This window comes from Phyllostomus hastatus, unplaced genomic scaffold, assembly GCF_019186645.2.
Source record: "Phyllostomus hastatus isolate PE091 unplaced genomic scaffold, TTU_PhHast_1.1 phas_scaffold_182, whole genome shotgun sequence".
NCBI classification, from domain to species: Eukaryota; Metazoa; Chordata; class Mammalia; order Chiroptera; family Phyllostomidae; genus Phyllostomus; species Phyllostomus hastatus.
In genome coordinates this window covers 431002-445510 of record NW_025334013.1, presented here as the reverse complement: position 1 = coordinate 445510, position 14509 = coordinate 431002, and the positions used below count along the sequence as shown (strand labels likewise).

The following is a 14509-nucleotide window of genomic DNA, read 5'->3' as shown; positions in this document are numbered from 1 at the left end:
CGGGGGAGGCCTCTGTCCGGCCTGCCGGCCCCTCAGCGCCTGCCTCCTGAGCAGCTGGGACCCCTGGATGGGTTGAGGGGTGTTGAGGTCAGTGCTCCCCAAACTTCAGGGTGGGCTTGGGGGGCCATTTTAGGCTGGGATGGGGATGGAGGGGACTCTTGGGGGAGGGGAACAGAGACTCCCACCAGAGGGGGCTGGGCCTGAGAGGAGGAGGCTTCTGTCACGCCTCCGGGCTAGGGTTAGGGTTAGAGGCAGAGATTTGGGAGGGGGGGGGGCGTGAGGGAGGGTAGAAGGGCCTGGATAGGTCATGTGAATGACGGGCCTGGAGGAGGGGGGTCTCGTGGCTGGAAGGCCTGGGCCCTGCCTCCCCATTAGCCCAGGCCTCCCTCTCCCTCACCAAGGACCTGTCCACAGGGTGTCAGATCCGGGGCGGGGGGGGGCGGCCACCTGGCACACTGGAAAGAACAGAAGGTCCTTCCGAGCCTTCCCCAGGGCCCAGGCCTGGTTTCGGTTCTCCCTGCTGGGTCAGCTCTGGGCTGGCGGCACAGACGCAGCGTCCCCACTTGCCCGACAGCTGGCCCTCTCAAAGCAGACCCCGAGGCCCCTCTGTGAACTTCCCACAGGCTCCCATAGATGTCTTTGTGAGTGGGTGGGGCTGAGCTGGGCCTCGGAGGTGGCCTGTGACCCTGGGACGCGCCTTAGGAGCCCCGTGGGCGCAGGCAGCTGAGCACCCCGCCCCCAGCAGGCCCAGCTGTTGTCTGGTGACTCCAGGGCCAGGCGCGTCCCCAGGAGAGTCCTCGCATCCTAAGACGCCTGGGCGGGGGGGAAGGAAGACGGCCTTGGGCGCAAGGAAGTCATCCTTGACGGCTGGGCGGCCAGCCAGGCTCCTGTCTGCCTGGGAACGGCCTTGGAGCCGGGCACAGACGGCTGGGAACCCCAGAGGACGCCTGTTGGGGCCGGGCCAACCGCACAGTGGGCTCTGCTCAAGGCCAGGGAATGAACCCTGGCCCTGGTCACACTCGGAGCTGTGAGCGGCAATCTCCCGGCATGTCGGAGACCAGACCCTGCTGGTCACAGGCGGAGTCCAGCTAGCACTAGGGCGCGTTAGGTCCTTCACAAGGCCTTTCAGCTGCCACTAGACTCTGGACAGGGCACAACAAGCACAGAGTTTTATTTTATTTATTTATGTATTTATTTATTTTCAGAGAGAGGGGAAGGGAGGGAGAAAGAGAGACAAACATCGAGGTGCAAGAGGTACGGGGATCGGCTGCCTCTCGCACGCCCCATCTGGGGACCTGGCCTGCAGCCCAGGCATGTGCCCTGACAGGGAATTGAACTGGTGACTTTTCGGTCTGCAGGCCAGCGCTCAGTCCACCGAGCCACAACAGCCAGGGCAGGCCTCGGAATTTTCACAGGTGTGGGCTGACCATGAGCATTAGCAAACTTTCAGAGAAACAATACGCTATTCGTGAGAATCAGCGAAAAATAACACATAACAAAGTTAGACCCCCAAGACTAACAAATTGGAATTGTTAGGGACGGAGTATACAATAACAGTGAACTGGTCAAGACTTCGAAACTGGAACCCACAGGTCAAGCACGCCACCAAGAGACCGTCAGAAGTGATCAGAGTTAAAAAGGAAGCAAATGTAACCTTTAGACATCATAACCGAAAATTAAATGGGCAGATTGGGCGCAGCGAGTGAACGGGAGCTGGAAGAGGGAGCTGAGGGCCTGGCCCAGGAGGCAGCGGAGAGAGACGATGAGACGGAAAACACAGGGGGGACGAGTTAACAGTGCGGTCCAGGGGGAGGGCGGCGTGTCCCCCAAGGACGGGTGCAATGACTGACAGCCAGAACTCCAGGGACACTAGTTGAGACTTCTCCGCAAATGATGAAATGCACGAATCCCTAGGAACGGGAAACACCGCGGATACCAAACGGATAGTTAAAAACGTACCCATACCCAGAAACGAGCTTAAAGCACAGAACAGAATACAGAAGACACCGATCTTAAAATCATCCAGAGAGAACAGACCGAGCCGGGCCCTGGCCTTAGTCCTAGCCGAGCGGGCCCTGGCGCGGCTGGCCGTCGCTGAGCTGCTGGGAGCGAGCTCTCCAGCGAGTGCGGGAGTCTCGGAAGCCTGCTGGAGGCCCCTGGCTGACCAGACAGGGCCCGCAGGGGCTGTCCTTTGCGAGGCGGCAGGAGCCCAGGGCAGCCACAGCGGCAGAAACCCGAAAGGCCGCCTTTCCGGGAGCCCGGACGCGCGCCCTCTCTGGGAGCCAGCCCGCCTCGGGGAGGCTTCCCAGCGCCTCCGCGGCAGGAGTGATCCTCCCACCCCGCACCCAGTTTCCAGGGAGTCCAGCGCCATCTCGCGGTCGCTCGGAGCACTGCGCACGAGCCGGAAGCACGCAGGCGACTTCGCGGCACCTGGACGCAGACGTCGAGCTCGCCGGCCTGGGGCCACTTTAGGGGGGCTACGGGGGGCGGGGTTCGGGGGCCTCCCGGGACTTGGAAGGGTCTCTGGGGTCACACCCAGGCGCAGAGCTGCTCCTCCCCATCGGGGTGGCGTTCTGTCCGCACGCCGTCGCTGGACCCTGGGTGTCGGCGGGGTCCAGGGGTCCACGTGGGGGGCGGCAGCAGCGGGCGGAGGCGCCGGGCCAGGCGGGCGCGGATGGCAGCGGCGAGCACCAGCAGCGGAGGCAGCGAGAGGAAGCCCAGCACGATGAGCGTCGCCGAGCTGCGGTCGGAGAGCAGCGCGCGGCACGTGGGGACGGGCGCCGGGTGGACCTAGGGGCGGGGCGGGTGGTCAGGGGCGCGGCAGGAGGGGCGCGGCAGGAGGGGCGGGGCCATAGGCCGGTGGATGGGGCGGGGCCTGGGAGCGCACCACCAGGGGCTAGGCTGAGAGGGCCCGAGGTCTAGTGGGGCCTGTGGCTGAGCCCCCTGTGGGCCTGTCCTTTCTGAGCCGAGGATGGGAGGTCAGGAACCCGAGAGGCAAATGGCTAGAGTAGGACTCCCTTGAGCCTCAGCTGGGAGAATCCCCACCCCTCCCCGCCATTGCCAGATTCCCACCACTCACCCCCAACACACACATTACTCTCCCGCAGCCCTACTCTACGCTGGCGTCTGACCAGCAGCCCTGACCTGTGAGTGTCGCCAGCTGATGTCACCTTACCTTCAGCGGCCCCTTGTTCAGTCCCCCTCCCCTGCCCCTGTGCTTATAGGAAGGGGACCTAGGGACCCACCTGCCTGCACCCTCCGTGGTCAGGACCAAGCCGCATCCCTTCACACACGGGAAACCCAGCTCGGGGCAGGAGGGCTCCTCCGCAGGGGCTGTGAGTGGGGGTGAGGGGCGGCGAGGGGCTGCGCACCGCTAAAATCCAGCAACATCTCATCTTCTCTCCCTGGAACCCCCTCCTCTCCCCACCCCATCAGCTGTCCAGGCCCTGGTGGCCCCTGGTACAAGGCTGGGGGCCCTCAGGGGAGGGGAAGGAGCTGTCACCCCCAGTGGGGAACAAAAGCCCTTTTTCTGCCGCGGCCGACGGGGGAGGGGCTGGCAGAAGGGCCCCCCAGGGAGGGGCACTCCCGTCTCTGGGGACAAGGAGGCCGGGCCCGAAGGGGGAAGATGCACCTTCAGGCCCAGGGCCCTGACCTCCCGCAGGACCCCACTCCCCAGGGGTCCCGGCCGGCACCCCCACCCCCGGAGGGCTCCGCTCACCCTGGAGTGGCACAGGAATCCCAGGTAGATGAGGGCGGCTGCTGGCATCAACACCAGCAGGAACACGGTGGCGGGGAGCAGCAGGTGGAGCAGGAGCTGGGACAGAAGCTGGCCGGGCAGCAGCAGCGTCCTGAGGCCTCGGGCGGCCATGCCTGCCCACCCCGAGGACAGCGGGGCGGATGCCTGGTGGGCGGGACGCCAGCGGGGCAGCATGGGCGCCGTGTCTGAAGCGTCCCCCCCCTCATCCTCCTCGGCCTCCCTCCCCTGCTCACTCATGCTCTCGCAGGCAGCGGGTCTGGTGGGCTCCCAGCGGCAGTCGGACGGCGACCGGGACCCCTAGGGTCAGCTCTAGGTGCCCTGGTCAGACCGCTTCTCAGACCCCAGCAGCCAGATAATGGACCAGCTGCAGGGCAGGACCTCAGGCCAGGTAGGTCCAGCCTCGACCATCTGTCTGCAGGGCCACACCCTTGCCTCAGTTTCCCCCACTGCCAGTCTGGGTCTCTCTCTCTGCCTGGCGACCACGGCTCCAGCCCTGGCCAGTGTGCGTAGCTCTGGTCAGGGTTAGCACAGCTGTCCCCATGGCCTGGCACCGGGGCCCTCCTCGCCCCTGGCCCCGCCCTCCTTGCCCTCCCGCCAATGACATCATTTCATAGAGCTCGACTCTCTCAACTGCCCCGTCTGGAGCTGGCACGTGGAGGCCACCACCCACCCAACTGCCCAGTCCTGGCTCTTGCTGGCCCCCCATCTGCAGACCTGGCCCCGCTCAGCCTCCGCCACCCAGGGAAGACATGGGCACCCACCCCCTGGGGTGGCTGAGAGGGCTCGTGGGACCCAGCACACACTCGGCATGCAGTCATGGTGGCCGCCCCGACAGGTGTCCCTGATCAGACGGAGTCCAGTCCGTCCTGGAAGCTGGGAGCAGAGATTCTGTTATTCCAAGTGGGGAAAAGCATGCCCCGCCCATCCGCAAAACCCCAACTGACGTCCCCAAGTATCAATAAAACCCTCTCGCCTCCTCCCAGGGGCCCCAGGGTGTCCTCGCATGACGAGGGGACAGGAGCTGAGGCTCAGGCTGCCTCCAGCCGCACGGAGGCGGCGGGCGCCAGGCACCAAGGGCCCCTCCCCACCTCTGCAGCCCCGTTGCCCCCAACTTCCCTTTGAACGCATGCCAGGCCCCTCAGGCTCCCCGGCCCCCTCAGACGCCCGCGAGTCGGGGCTCCGGCAGCGACGGCGGGGACACGGCTAGGAGACACGAGCCTGCCACAGGCCCGGTCGGGATGGCGGAGGCTCCCCTGCAGCTCACGCCGCGCCCCGTGGCCAGGCACCAACGCAGCTCCTGCACGCCGAGATCTTATCGTAGCTGCTGGTTGAGTCAGACAGGGAACGTGGGGTAAAAGGCGCCACAGGCAGTAACGTCTGGGCAGAGAGTACAGAGGGCGAGCACACCTGTCTCATCTCCTCTCTGGCCCCACCCTGTCCTCGGGTGGGTCCGCTCGGCTCCAGGCCCTGAGGGCTGGGTGATGAGTGCGGCTGGTGGCGGGGTGGGGGTGGGGTGGGGGGCTCTGTGCAGGCATCCTGATGGCCTTGCAGGAGGACCCGGCAGAGGCCCCCTAGGCTGTGGCAGGGTGTGGGAAGGCTGTCGGGGGGCGTTCTGAGACCCCCCCCCGGCTCTGACTGGCCCCAGTGGACCCTCAACAACAGGGCGGCCTCTGTGGGCTCCTCGCCCCGGGCTGTGCTGCCTGGGATCCAGCCCATCCTTGTGTCCAACGTCCCCTGTGGGACGGGGACACAGGGAGCTCCCGTTCCGAGAGAGGAAGACAGATGCTCGAAACAAAACCCGCGCTTTCAGGGAGTGACAGGCACTGAGAAGAAGCGGAACGCGGCCGGGGCCGGCTTGCCTCGGACTGGTGGTCAGTCGGGGGCCCCTCTGGGAGGCGGCATCTGAGCAGAGTGACTGAGGCTCATGGGGCAGGGTCCCCGGGGCTTGGCGGTGAGTGGGGTCCCGTAGCCTCCTGCGTGGAGACCCACCCTTCGGTCCTGGCACCTGTCAGGGCTGCTTTCGAGGGAGGGGCTAAGGCTCCGTTGCCCCTTTTAGAGGGGGAACAGCGTGGGGCCCAGGTGACACTTCATCCCTGGGAGCCAGAGGGCGGGGCTGGGGTGGGAGTGACAGCTCCAAAGCTCTGCTGCCCCCTGGTGGGCAGTCCTGAGAGGCAGCTGGAGCTTCTCCTGTCCGGGCTTCTCCTGTTCAGGCAGCGGTCCCCAGCGACTGGGGATGGAAAGGCGGAGCCTGCCCCAGGGCCCCCGGAACAGAGGCGACCACCTTGCAGGGTGCTCAGGCCCCTTCCTGTCCTGTCCAGCTAGTCTCCTGTCCTGAACATTCTCCCTCCGCCCGGCTCCCTCCCTCTGCTGCCCAGCACTCCCCTGTCACGGCCTCACTGGCTGCCTGGGCATCTGACTCAAGGGGCTTCCTCCCCCAGGCCTTTTTAGCCAGGTTGCCTGGCTCGGGAAGGAAGGGTCCCCCCTCACGCTGTGCACCTCCCCAGCCTGGAATCAGGGTAGAGGCCGGACTCTGCCAGGGGCAGTGGCCTTGGCGGGGACAGGAGTGGGGGCAGGGGCAGGCCCTGAGGGAGGGACCCACGGAAGGCACTTGGGTACCTGGGGGCAGGGGCAAAGGCAAGTCCTGGCCCATCAAAGGCTGCGCTCCGCAGGGGACCTGCAGCCCTTGGGCGTGTGCCTGCTTGCCCGGCCTTTGTCTCTCGGAGCCCTGGCAGTTGGCGGAGGAGGACGGGCGCTGGGCTAGGGGCGGTGGCTGCCAGGCGGGGCCTCTCCTTCAACTGCTGGGTAAACAGTGTGAGAAGCAGTGCGTGGCCTGGCCCAGGGGGCAGCAGGAGGCGGCTCTGCTCCCCCACACTCCCGGCCACACACTCACGCACACACACACACACACAGCTCCAGACTTCCTGCCCTCCGGGGCAGACACACTGCCCCCGTCCCCCACCCACTCAGAAGCAGATCCTGGCGAGGGCCGCCAGGCTGTGGCTGGACCAGGATGAGCATGGAGAGGCACCCTGGCCAGAGGACAGAGCCCCTGGGCAGCCTCCCAGTGCGGGTAACAGAGCCTGCCGGTGGCCTGGTTCCCTGGGAGAAAGACCGGGGGTGTGTGTGTGGGGGGGGTCCCTGTTGTTCTGGGGACTGGGGGCTGGGGCTGGCCCCGGGCCTCCCGTATACAAGCAGGATTCTTGCTCTTCTCAGGTGAATTCCGGGAGTTCAGAGCCCGGGAAGCAGGACCTGACTGAGGCAGGAGCAGAGCAGGAACTCAGGTGGATTGAGCTGGGCTCTGAGGAGACCCTGGGAGCTGGGGCAGAGGGGCCCAGGGCCCCACAGGCCTGTGGGGGCTTGTTGCAGGCCGTGTGGAGCGGTCACCCAGGCCTCACAATGCAGCTGCTGCGGCAGGGGGCCAGTGTGGAGGAGAGGTGAGCCCCGCTCAGGACAGGGTCTGTCCACCAGGAGTGGGGGCAGAGGTCCCACCTCTGAGCAGGACGGAGGGGTTCCCTCAGGGGTAAAGTAGCACGTCCCTTCCCCAGCCTGGGCCCCTTCGCTGAACTGGGCAGAGAGGGCAGGGCCCCCTTCACCCCTCAGGGCAGGACAGGATCTCATCGACCAGCGGTCCCCTCCCTCGCCCTCACGTCCCGCTCCGCAGGGATGGCGCGGGAAGGACCCCGCTCCATCTGGCCGTGCTGCGCGGCCACGTGCCCCTGGTGCGGCTCTTGCTGCAGCGCGGGGCCCCGGTGGAAGCCACGGACTGCGCGGGGCGCACGCCGCTGCACGAGGCCTCCTGGCACGGGCACTCGCAGGTGGCCGAGCTGCTGGTGCGTCGTGGAGCCCCGACGGCGGCGCGCTCCAGGGCGGGCCTCTTGCCGCTGCACTGCGCAGCCGCGCTGGGCCGCACGCTGCTGGCTGGGCTGCTGCTGGGTGCGCCAGGCCCGGGCTCCGAGGCGGCGGACGCGCGCGGCTGGACGGCGGCGCACTGGGCGGCCGCGGGTGGCCAGCTGCCGGTGCTGGAGCTGCTGGCGGCAGGGGGTGGCGCGGACCTGGACGGCGCCCTGCTGGTGGCGGCCGCGGCAGGGCGCGCGGCGGCGCTGCGCCTGCTCCTGGACTGTGGCGCGCGAGTGGACGCCCGGGACGGCGCGGGAGCCACCGCGCTCAGCGTCGCCGCCGATTTGGGGCGCCAGCAGGTAAGTCCCGGTCTGACTCCCCGCCCCGCCCTCGCCACCGGATGGGGAGGTTGCAGGGGGGTGTCCTTCGCCCCAGGAGCAGCGCCGCCCACCGCAGGTGTGCGGATGGCGCCGGCAGAGCGGCCCCTGCGGGCAGGAGGAGGCGGAGCGGGGCGGGCCCCAGCCTTGACTGCGCCCCGGTGAGTGACGTCCCCGGGAAACCTGGGGAGCGTGCCTGGCCGGGCACCCAGGGCACCCAGGTTTACTCTGGGGACCCGCAGCAACGAACGTCTACTGAGCACCAGGCGTGCGCCTGGGTCCAGCCAGCCCCCAGCCAGCGGGACAGCCGGCAGGGGGCTGTGAGTCTCGGGTTCGGTCCCAGGACGATGGGGGGGACAAGCGGTAGTCTCTAAGCCAGGGGTGTCAAAGTCATTCTCAGCGGGGGCCGCAGCAGCCTCGCGGTTGCCTTCAAAGGGCTGAAATAATTTTAGGGCTGTATAAATGTAACTGCTCCTTAACTGTTAAGGAGTTGTAATTACATTCGTCCCTTTGAAGGCAAGGGCGAGGCTGTTGTGGCCTCCAGTGAGAATGAGTTTGACACCCCTGCTAAGCATAGCGCCCCCCCCCCGCCCCGCCCCGCCCCAGAGCGCTGTTGGCTCATTTACCAAATGGGGACGCAGTGTTGAGAGAGAGGCGGTTAGGTGACACAGACCAGATGAGGTCTGGGTCAGGCCAGTGGCACGGCGGCCCCAGACCCTCGCCCTCCAGGGCCCGGGCTGGCCCTGCCCTGCCCTGCCCTGCCCTCCTCTTCCAGGACGTGGAGGTGCTGCTTGACCACGGGGCAGACCCGCGCCTCCGGGACAGGCACGGACGCGCTGCACTCCACAGGGCGGCCGCCAGGGGGCACCTGCCTGCCGTCCAGCTGCTGGCATCCCGGGGAGCGGAGGTGGACGCTCAAGACTCCTTGGGCCTCACCCCTCTGCACCATGCTGCTCGGGGAGGCCACGTGGAAGTCGCTAGACACCTCCTGGACAGCGGTGCACAGGTCAACGCTACTGGTTGGCTTCACAGGACGCCCCTGCACCTCGCTGTGGAGCGTGGCCACGGCCCCACAGCAGAGCTGTTGCTGAGCCGGGGTGCCAGCCCCACCGTAGGCACACTGTGGGGTGAGGTGACCCAGGACCTGGTGTCCGAGGGGCATCTGGCCCAGGCCCGGCCCACCCTTGGCAGGGAGCAGAATGACTGCTAGGGGCACACAGCCCCGTGGGCCTGAGCCTGCGTGGCCAGCGCTGGACAGAAAGCTCCCCAGTCCCACGGCCCTGATCCTCTACCAGGCTCTGCCCTTCTGGGCTGAGGCCACGGGTGGTGTGGCTCGGAGAACAGCCCAGCCGAGAGGTTCCTGCAGGAAAAGGGGCAGGCGGTGGCTGGAGCCCCAGGAACGGGCCCATGGCCTGGCTTGGGACGGCAGTGCACCACCTTGTGCAGCTCTGGCCAACCCCACAATCTTCGGCAGAGAAGCGGTTGTGGCCTTGTATTTGACCAACACCTGATGGTCTCCGCTTTGTCTGTCCACCACGGGGGTGTCGCCCTCAGCTGCTCTCTCTGTACGTGGGGTAGTTCTGATGGTGATTTCTTAGATTTGCCATTTGCCTACTTGTACCCATTAACTACAGGGCTCAGCCGCAGGGCCACAGTTGTCTACGGCTCCCCTGTGACCCAGGGCTCACACGCCCTGCTGATAGTGCCCGCCCTAAATTCTCAGGGCCAGGTGCCACAGCCGAGACAGCCGGCCGCTGCAGCGAGGCCTCCGGCACTGTCCAACCAGCCAGTCCCAAACGGTTCCCCTGCCCTGCCCCGCCTGAAGGAGCTCCAGGAACTACACTGGCCAGAGCTTTTTGCCACTCCTGCCTCCTCACTGATACGTGTCCCTCCGTGGCCCAGCAGGGCCTGGTGTGTCCCCTCCTCTTGGGCAATGTAATAAAATCTGCTTTATTGGTCTGCATCTCCCTGTTGCTGCTTGGCCAACCCCCAAGATGAAAGCCCTGGTATAGCTGAAACAGACAGTTGTTACCCTGGCTGCTGTGTGTGGCTCAGTGGATTGAGTACTGGCTTGTAAACCCAGAGGTCACCGGTTCGATTCCCAGTGAGCGTACATGCCTGGATTTCCAGCCAGGTCTCCAGTTGGGGGTACTTAAGAGGCAACCACACATTGATGTTTCTCTCCTGCTCTTTCTCCCTCCTTTCCCCAATCTAAAAATAAATACATAAAATCTTAAAAGAGAGAGAGAGAACATCCTTGTTCTTAGGAAACACACAGTGTAGTATTCAGACGTCTCTGACTTCCTTTCAAATGGTCCAGAAAAACTCCACTGATGTGTTTATGAACATTCACAGGCCCAGCTGGCGTGGCTCAGTGGACTGAGCAGGGGCCTGTGAACCACAGGCCTAGGTTGCAGGCCAGTTGGGGGTGTGTGGGAGGCAGTCCCCTCCCTCTTTCCCTTCTCCCTTCCCTTCCCCCCTCTCTGTAAATAAATAATAAAATCTTTAAAGACATTTCTAGAGAATAATTTCAAATGGAGCAAAATGTAAACAGTTGATACATTCGGGGAAAGCATATTGGAGGGATCCTTCAACTAGAGTCGCAATTTTTCAGAATTTGAAATCGTATCTAAACAAAACGTTACAAAGAAATTGCACTTACTTTGTGCCCCCCTCACCATATTTTATTGTGGTAAAATAGACACAATGTAAAATTTACTAGTTTAAGCATTTTAAAGGGTCCCATTCGGTGGCATTTAGGACTTCCACAGAGTTACGCAACCTCCACCACTATCCAGCTGCCGATGTCATCACCCCCAAAAAACCCTGCCCCGTGGCAGCCCCTCTCCCCACTGTCTCCGTGGGCTTGGTGTCAGTGGATCCGTCCAGTCTGGGCACTCCGTGGGACGCAACCGCACAATACGTGGCCTTTGCACCCTGCGGGACGCGGTCCGGGCTCACTCAGCAGCGGCCTGCATTGGTCCCTTGATCTCCGCACGGTACACGGTGGCCCACGATTTGCGGACGCGCTAGCACTTACTTCCCCATCGCCCGGGTCGGGCGCCTTCCACTCCACGCCCCCTCCCGGTCCCGCCGCGCACGAGCATGCGCAAGAGAGCAGGGCGGCAGCGGGGCTGGGGCAAACGCGCGATGCCCCGGAAGTCCCCGGCGGGCCGCTGACCCGGAAGCGCTGGTGCGGCGCGGCGCGTGCGTCTCTGAGCGGAGACCCCGGCCCGGGCTGTCATGGTCTTCCTTTCCGCGCAGCTCTGGCTGCGGAGCCGCGTCACCGACCGCTACTGGCGGGTCCAGGAGGTGCTGAAGCACGCGCGGGTGAGTTGGCCGCGCACGCCCCGTGCCCCCGGGCGCGCCCCGGGCGCCCGCGGGCCCCGCCGACAGCCCTCCTTTTCCGTCTCTTGACCCAGCATTTCCGGGGAAGGAAGAACCGCTGCTACCGGCTGGCCGTCCGCGCTGTGATGCGAGCGTTTGTGAAGTGCACGAAAGCTCGGAGACTGAAGAAGAGGAACTTGAGGACGGTGAGCCTGGCCCCGGGGGTCCCGGCGTCCCGCCCCGCGTCGCGACCCGGGAGCCGTGTCGCCGCGGGCAGAGGGGCTGCCCGGCCGCCCTCCACTCCCGCCGGGGTTGCCGGCGCGTTTGAAGCCGAACCCCGCATCTCAGGGGATGGTTGGCTTCCCCGTCCTCCCGCTGCCGAGGCGGAAGCCTCAGCACCACGCTCAGGGCTTTCCTTTCTCCTGCTCTCACACCTCACACCCGAAACACCGGCCGCAGCCCGGTGGCCGGGGCCCCGCGTCCTCATCGGCACCGCAGGAACCCTCTCGCCGGCGCCCCCGCTCCGCCCGACCACCCCGCTGTGTCTGCTGCTCGCGCGCCCGTCCCACTCGTGAGAAAGGCGAGCCCACCCGACCTGGCTACTCCCGCGTCGCGTCCGCGGCCCTGCTCCCTCCAGCTGTTCTCCCTCCATTGCTTCATCCCACGTGGTAGCGCTCGCCTCGGTGGGTGAGCGTGGACCCTCTCCACGCTCGGAGCGCATCTGCTGCAGTGTCGTTCCTCTGTTCTCTGTGCCCGCGAGTGGGTTGTGCATCCACTGCCCTGCCCACCAGTGCATGCCTGACTGGGCGAGAATCTGGCGTTGCAGTGAGGAGCACCAGCCATTGGCCTCTGCTGTTCGCAGTGCAAGCCTGTTTGCGTGGAAAGAAAACACTGATTTCTCTATTCACTTAAAAAAAAAATCAATGTGTGATTACCTCTCGCACGCCCCCTACCGTGGACCTGGCCTGCAACCCAGGCACCTGCCCGGACTGGGAATCGAACTGATGACGTTTTAGCTTGCAGGCCTGCGCTCCGTCCACTGAGCCACACCAGCCAGGGCTTCTCTCTGCTTTTACAAATCCCTTTGTTGGGCGGTGTGGGTGTGGCATCTCATTAGTTTTTAAGCATCTCGATGTTTTCTGGTTTCAGCTCTGGATTAATCGAATCACAGCTGCCTCCCAGGAGCACGGCCTGAAGTACCCAGCATTCGTGTCCAATTTAATTAAGGTGAGGCTGAGGGCGTGGTCCCGTGAAGACACGGAGTGGCTGCGAGCAGGTGTGGCGGCGCAGCGTTAGCACCCGGACACTTTTGTTCTCCGGTGGGTTCCGGGACTCCCCGTACCAGCCGAGCCCTCGCCCTGCCGGGGGAGGAAGTGGAGACGGGCCCAGGCTGATGGGGCACGAGCCCTGGTGTCTCCCCATGGAGGGGAAAGGGTAGAGAAATGTGGCTTCAACTTTCGTTTCTAAGTTTTGACTGTGAGTGAGTTCTGATGGGGCAGCAGGTGAAGTGGAAACTCACCCAGTTAAAGAGGAGGGGAGTCTTGGAGGCAGAAAACAAGCGTCAGGAAACCCTAGTGATTGTTTTATCTGGTGATTATGCTGTTCCCGGGGGCCGGTTGTGTTTCTGCCTTGTCCTAGTTCCTGGCTTTGGCACTTGGCAGAGACCCTCGGGGTCCTGCCGGGACCTGAGGCCTGCAGAGGGGAAGGGCGTGCAGGGCACACAGGCCCCAGGCGGTGGGGCAGGCTCCCTCCCCCCGTGTGCCGCTCGGAGCCCCTCCTGCCTCTGCACCTCGGTCTTCCAAAGCCACCTGCAGTCCTGCTCGTCAGACGACTTGGTTTGGCTTTCGTGGGAATTGGGGGTGCCTGGTTTCCACCCGACCTTCTCCGCTGGTGTCTCGTGCCATTGTTTGTGAGTGGACATTGTCGTTTCCTCTTATGAACTGACTTCAAGGATCACCCCAGGCCCTTGAACTATGGCCCTTGGTCATAGTTCTGCCTGGGAAACAGGGTCCTTGGTTTCCTGGCACCAGGACTGGATGCCAGCTTCCTCTCCAGTTTCCTCTGTGCACGAGATTCATTGCTCCTCCCCGTCCCCTGCCCCACCAGGGCCCTCCCCAGACAGATGCTGTGTCCTGAGAGGGCGGGGTTGGCCCTGGAGCCGGGCTCGTGTGCACACACGCCCGGTGGGACCGGGGGCTTGGCGGCGTTCTCTTCTGCAGCAGAACGTGGTCCTGATTCGGACTCTCCTTCTCTCCTCAGTGCCAGGTGGAGCTCAACAGGAAGGTGCTGGCTGACCTAGCCATCTACGAACCAAAGACTTTTAAATCCTTGGCTGCTTTGGCCAAAAGGAGGGGACAGGAAGGATTTGCTGCTGCCTTGGGGGACGGGAAGGAGCCCGAGGGCATATTTTCCCGAGTGGCACAGAACCGCTGAGGGGGGCCCCGTCCTCTCTGGCCAAGTGTCTTAGGAAAAGGCTTTTCCCCGATGATCGTAACTCAGAAAGGGGCCAAGAATCGTTTGCGGGAGTGTGCTGGGTTTGATGGCGTGGTTTTAATTTACAGTTCAGTAACGGGTTTGAGGGACAGGCACCGTCTGTCCTCCTCGGGACAGGCCAGCAACACCGCATGGTAGCAGGCTGCGCTGCAAATAAAGCTTGTGTGGTGATGGGTGTTTTGAGCTGTGTCCTCTGGCATCAAGCAAACATGGAGGAGGCTGCTGGGGGTCACCTGCGTCCGTGCCTTCCTCTCGGGACCTCATATCCTCCTCTTCAAGGGGCTGTTTGCACCTGGGTGCTCAGCTCTGACCCTGGCTCCCCTCAGCTGTGAGTGCCTGTCCTGCGCCCACAGACCTGTGCTCCCCGCCCCCCCAGCCTTTCCAGCAGGAGCCCACGGCGCAGCTCTTCAGCCGTTCTGCACACCAGCCTGTTTCCCCGCTCTCCCCTCGCTCCCCGGCCCAGGAGGGGTGACAGGCCGGTGACCGATGGAGCACCAGGTGCTCAACTCAAGTTCAGAGCCCAGCCCAGGAGAAGGTTCCCTGTGCTAACCTCACAGCAGCTCTGCTGGCCCTGCGCTGACCACTGCCGCCCAGGGGACATGGAGGCTGTGCCCCGGCCTGCTCAGGGTCAGCACCTCCCTCTGCTCTCGGGGAGCTGGTTCCACGCTCGGCCTCTCCTGTTCCGTGAGCCCCTTCCATCTGTGGAGCACGCCGTCCT

General features: G+C 64.6%; 3 protein-coding genes across 3 annotated transcripts; 2 read left to right on the top strand and 1 right to left on the bottom strand.

The window, feature by feature from the left end:
* Positions 1-1205: 1205 nt before the first annotated feature.
* On the bottom strand, positions 1206-4516 carry TMEM88B (transmembrane protein 88B). Its single transcript, XM_045859435.1, has 2 exons — positions 3719-4516; positions 1206-2790 (listed from the first exon to the last, which is right to left on the bottom strand). The coding sequence occupies exons 1-2, from the start codon at positions 3992-3994 to the stop codon at positions 2530-2532; spliced, it is 537 nt and encodes a 178-aa protein (XP_045715391.1). The 5' UTR covers positions 3995-4516; the 3' UTR covers positions 1206-2529.
* Positions 4517-6257: 1741 nt separating this feature from the next.
* On the top strand, positions 6258-9934 carry ANKRD65 (ankyrin repeat domain 65). Its single transcript, XM_045859238.1, has 4 exons — positions 6258-6827; positions 6971-7191; positions 7419-7953; positions 8747-9934. The coding sequence occupies exons 1-4, from the start codon at positions 6768-6770 to the stop codon at positions 9179-9181; spliced, it is 1251 nt and encodes a 416-aa protein (XP_045715194.1). The 5' UTR covers positions 6258-6767; the 3' UTR covers positions 9182-9934.
* A 1206-nt stretch (positions 9935-11140) lies between these two features.
* MRPL20 (mitochondrial ribosomal protein L20) lies at positions 11141-13962 on the top strand. Its single transcript, XM_045859242.1, has 4 exons — positions 11141-11301; positions 11394-11504; positions 12448-12525; positions 13558-13962. The coding sequence occupies exons 1-4, from the start codon at positions 11215-11217 to the stop codon at positions 13729-13731; spliced, it is 450 nt and encodes a 149-aa protein (XP_045715198.1). The 5' UTR covers positions 11141-11214; the 3' UTR covers positions 13732-13962.
* The last annotated feature ends 547 nt before the right edge of the window (positions 13963-14509 follow it).

Bases quoted from the DNA above. Each gene is read 5' to 3' on its own strand.
- TMEM88B (XM_045859435.1), bottom strand. From the start codon at position 3,994: ATGAGTGAGCAGGGGAGGGAGGCCGAGGAGGATGAGGGGGGGGACGCT. The intron at 2,791-3,718 runs GTGAGCGGAGCC...CCCCGCCCCTAG, and splicing joins GATTCCTGTGCCACTCCAGG to GTCCACCCGGCGCCCGTCCC.
- ANKRD65 (XM_045859238.1), top strand. From the start codon at position 6,768: ATGAGCATGGAGAGGCACCCTGGCCAGAGGACAGAGCCCCTGGGCAGC. The intron at 6,828-6,970 runs GTAACAGAGCCT...TGCTCTTCTCAG, and splicing joins TGGGCAGCCTCCCAGTGCGG to GTGAATTCCGGGAGTTCAGA. The intron at 7,954-8,746 runs GTAAGTCCCGGT...CTCCTCTTCCAG, and splicing joins CCGATTTGGGGCGCCAGCAG to GACGTGGAGGTGCTGCTTGA.
- MRPL20 (XM_045859242.1), top strand. From the start codon at position 11,215: ATGGTCTTCCTTTCCGCGCAGCTCTGGCTGCGGAGCCGCGTCACCGAC. The intron at 11,505-12,447 runs GTGAGCCTGGCC...TTCTGGTTTCAG, and splicing joins AGAAGAGGAACTTGAGGACG to CTCTGGATTAATCGAATCAC. The intron at 12,526-13,557 runs GTGAGGCTGAGG...TTCTCTCCTCAG, and splicing joins TCGTGTCCAATTTAATTAAG to TGCCAGGTGGAGCTCAACAG.